Source organism: Nylanderia fulva, unplaced genomic scaffold (assembly GCF_048542155.1).
Source record: "Nylanderia fulva isolate GAGA-0341 unplaced genomic scaffold, ASM4854215v1 Scaffold203, whole genome shotgun sequence".
Lineage (NCBI taxonomy): Eukaryota > Metazoa > Arthropoda > Insecta > Hymenoptera > Formicidae > Nylanderia > Nylanderia fulva.
Window position 1 is genome coordinate 24,651 of NW_028190268.1, and position 3,873 is coordinate 28,523.

The window sequence follows — 3,873 nt, forward strand, 5'->3', positions numbered from 1 at the left end:
AGCCTCGGATAAGTCGCTACGTCTAAAATTTTAAAAACTTCTATTCCTTTTTCCGGTCGCGTTTTAAGGGAAAGTTCAGATTGTAAATCACAAAGTTCCTGTTGCAATTCTATATTTTGCTCTTCGATTTGCGCAGTAAAAGGATTCTCGAGAAGAATAAGATCATTTCTCAACATTTCAAAATCACTAAACCGTGTATTAAATTGACTAATAAGTGAATCGATTAACTGGAGATGCTTCTGAAAATTGCAACTTTTGCCATGCTCTTCGAAAAGAACTTGACAAGATGGGAAAAAATGTAAATTATCTGTCACTATATGATTTTTAAATAATAATAACTGTCTACGGAAAGAATCAATGGCGCTAACTAATTGAGAAATAACTTGATTCGGTCTTTGTTTTGTATATTTTCTCCTTTGGGTTTTATCGGAGCTATCGCCTAGTTCTCTCTTGTGGACTGCGTCGATAGGCAAGGATAGATAGCAGGAACTAGTTTCTTTATTCTAAGTAAGAATACGTAATTTTTATTCTTCGGATCACAAATGTTCTTCTCGGGTTTACCGGACGGCTCGTCGTACCAGACTCGCCTTCCGTGCCGCATCGCTCCTTTTTAAAGACGCGGAAACTCTCTCCTAATTCGGCGCTTCACCCTTGTGGACGCAATAACAAACTGTCGATGTACACAATTACAGAGAGCTCTCAGGAGCGTATATCGAAGGCGCGCGGGAATCACGGAAATTTAATTTTTTCCCAAACATACCCCTCGGGTTGAATCGCCAAGGGATTCAAATGACAGTCAGGGGTAAATCCTTACACATTGAACTGCAATCATTGGAGACAACCTGCAGAATTTAGATTACGCTGAACCGTCCGGACTTATCGGCAATTTACAGAGTTTAACAATAGGTCTTACAAAAGTAGAAGACGCGGTCTTGACCTGAGCAACTCGCACCAGGCCATCCTTGTCAGGCTTACATTCGATGATTCTCGCAAGTTCCCATCTGCAGGGAGGTAAATTAGGATTTTTTATTAGAACAATATCGTTTATGCGAAATTCATCAGATCGATTCTGCCATTTAAAACGCTGCTGCAAGGTGTTCAAGTAGTCAAGACTCCACAATTTCCAAAATTGCTCGTATTTCGCACGCATTAATTGCCATCGATCGAGTCGTGACTCGGAGATATGTAAGACGCTCGGACTCGGAATCGATTTAATGGCGCTACCAATTAAAAAATGCCCGGGTGTGAGCGCATTGCAAGAATTTACATCGTCATGAAGTGCGGCAATCGGGCGCGAATTTAAACATGCTTCGATGTTACATAAAAGCGTGGTGAACTCTTCGACCGTAGGTGTGCAGGAACCAAGTATACGTCGCAAATGGTGCTTAACACTCTTAACACCTGCCTCCCACATGCCCCCAAAATGAGGGGCAGAAGGCGGAATGAAATGCCATTGAACTGGCTTTGACGCGAACTTCGCCTGCAGATCTACGTCGGCTTGAGTCTGTCGGATCGCTGTAACAAGTTCGCGATCCGCGCCTTGATAGGTAGTCGCGTTGTCGGAATAAAGATCGGATGGAATGCCACGACGCGCTACGAACCGTTCGAAAGATGCGAGAAACGCAGCCGTGGAATAATCATGAACGAGCTCTAAGTGTATAGCTCGTGTAGCGAGACAAACAAATAGCGAGATGTATGTTTTGTGCGACTTACGTCCGCGGCCGGAAGCGTCTCGAATTGCGAAGGGGCCGGCGTAATCACGTCCCGTATGGCAAAATGGACGGGACGGAATTACTCTAAATGTAGGAAGGTCGGCCATAAATTGTACGCCGGTTATGGCGCGATGCCGAGTACATGTCACGCAATTGCGGATACAACCTTTTACCATGCTTCGCGCCCCCAGAATCCAATATTGTTCTCGCAACGTGCGAAGCATTAACTGTACACCGCCGTGAAGTGTATCCTTATGAATTTGATCGATAATGAGCTTAGAAAGGTAATGCTTTGGAAGTAGAATCGGAAATTTACGATCATATGAAAGGTCAGACAGTTGAAGTCGACCACCCACGCGTAGGATACCGGAGGGATCCAGGAACGGATCGAGAGAATGGATGGAGCATCGAACTGGTAACCTCGACTTGGCTTTGAAAGCGACGATTTCTTTTGAAAAGTATTCCGTTTGCATCTGTTTAATCCAGAATCTGTGCGCGGTTTTTATTTCATCGACTTGCAAAATAGAGAGACCTTGAGCAACATCTGGGACTCTCGTTCGAAACTTGAACCGAAGGACGTATGCGGTGACCCGTAGTAAGCGTGGCCACGTGGAGATATGATTGAAGGATTCAAAAAGTTCCGCTCGATTTGAATGATGCGAGTGGACTGCATTTGACGCTTTCAATTCGGAATCATCTTCGGTGCAACTTATCGTAGATTGAACTGGCCAATTATCCTCGTTAAATTTCAGCCATGCCGGGCCGTTCCACCAGGAACTGGAAGGCGTTAGCTGAGCTGGATTTATGCCGCGCGATGCGCAATCTGCGGGATTATCTTCTGTTGGCACATGCAGCCATGTCGCCGTAGGAAGCTTCGTTTGAATAGAAGACACTCTGTTAGCTACAAATACTTTTAAATCTGATGGAGCCTTTTGCAACCATGCTAATACGATTGTCGAGTCACTCCAGCAAAACACAGGAATGTTTTGCAATTTCATCGCGTCAATAGTAAACGAAATACAGCGTGCTAGCAGCTGAGCCGCACAGAGCTCGAGTCGTGGAATCGAAATCGTTTTAATCGGAGCAACCTTGGTTTTTGATAGAAGAAGTCGAACATGACTATCGCCAGAATTCGTGACAATTTTTGAATAGACTACCGCTGCATAGGCTTTAGATGAAGCGTCGCAAAAGCCGTGTAAATGCAAGCACTGAATGTTACGCTCGAAGCCTAACCAACGAGGAACTTGCAGAGTCGTCAAGTGTAACATCTTTTCGCAAAAAGCATTCCATTCGGTTGTTATTTCCGCAGGAAGAATATCATCCCATCCGTAGGAAAATTTCCACAGTTTTTGCAGTAGAATTTTGAGAGATATCGTGATCGGAGACACCCATCCGAGGGGATCGAATATTTTCGCTATCGTCGAAAGGATTTGTCGTTTCGAAATGTCGGTAGATGGTGGACGGAATTTTATTTCAAAGGAAAAATTATCATCGCAAGGTGTCCAATGAATACCGAGTATTTTTAATTGTTCACCTTCTTGGAAAGGCTTGGAACTTGCTAGACCGTGATTCGCAGGATTTATATCTTGTAGAATTTCAAAATCGTTGCTGGCCCATTTTCTGAGATGAATGCCTGCGCTTAGTAAACAGCCGATTAGTTGGTCGCGTTTTTTAATCGTGGATGGTTTATCATCGCCTCCGGATAGGACATCGTCAACGTATATTTCATTTTGCAAAATTGCTTGAGCTAGTGGAAAACGCGAACTCTCGTCGATTGAAAGTTGTTTGAGCACGCGTTGGGCGAGATAAGGCGCGCAGGCAGTACCATAAGTAACGGTATTTAATGAATAAGTATGGACTGGCTCGTTCGGAATCGTACGCCACAATATTAATTGATATTGGCGATCGTCTGAATGAACCTGTATTTGTCGAAACATTTGCTGAATATCAGCGGAAAAAACGTATTTGTACAAACGCCATTAAAGAATAATCGCCGGAAGATCGGCTTGCAACTTTGGACCAATCATAAGATGGTCATTCAAAGAAGTGTTATTCGAGGTATTTGCCGAGGCATTAAACACTACACGAAGTTTGGTTGTAGTATTGTCCTCGCGAATAACTGGATGATGAGGTAGAAACGTCGGTTGAAAGAAGCGTTGCA

The 3,873-nt window shown here is 43.9% G+C and overlaps 1 protein-coding gene across 1 annotated transcript; it reads right to left on the minus strand.

Moving 5' to 3' along the window:
* Positions 1-856: 856 nt before the first annotated feature.
* Positions 857-3,649, minus strand: LOC146723355 (uncharacterized). The gene has a single exon (XM_085482444.1). It carries the CDS (start codon positions 3,647-3,649, stop codon positions 857-859), a length of 2,793 nt encoding a protein of 930 aa, XP_085338570.1.
* Between the last annotated feature and the right edge of the window lie 224 nt (positions 3,650-3,873).

Coding starts and splice junctions, on each gene's coding strand:
- LOC146723355 (XM_085482444.1), bottom strand. CDS start 3,649: ATGTTTCGACAAATACAGGTTCATTCAGACGATCGCCAATATCAATTA.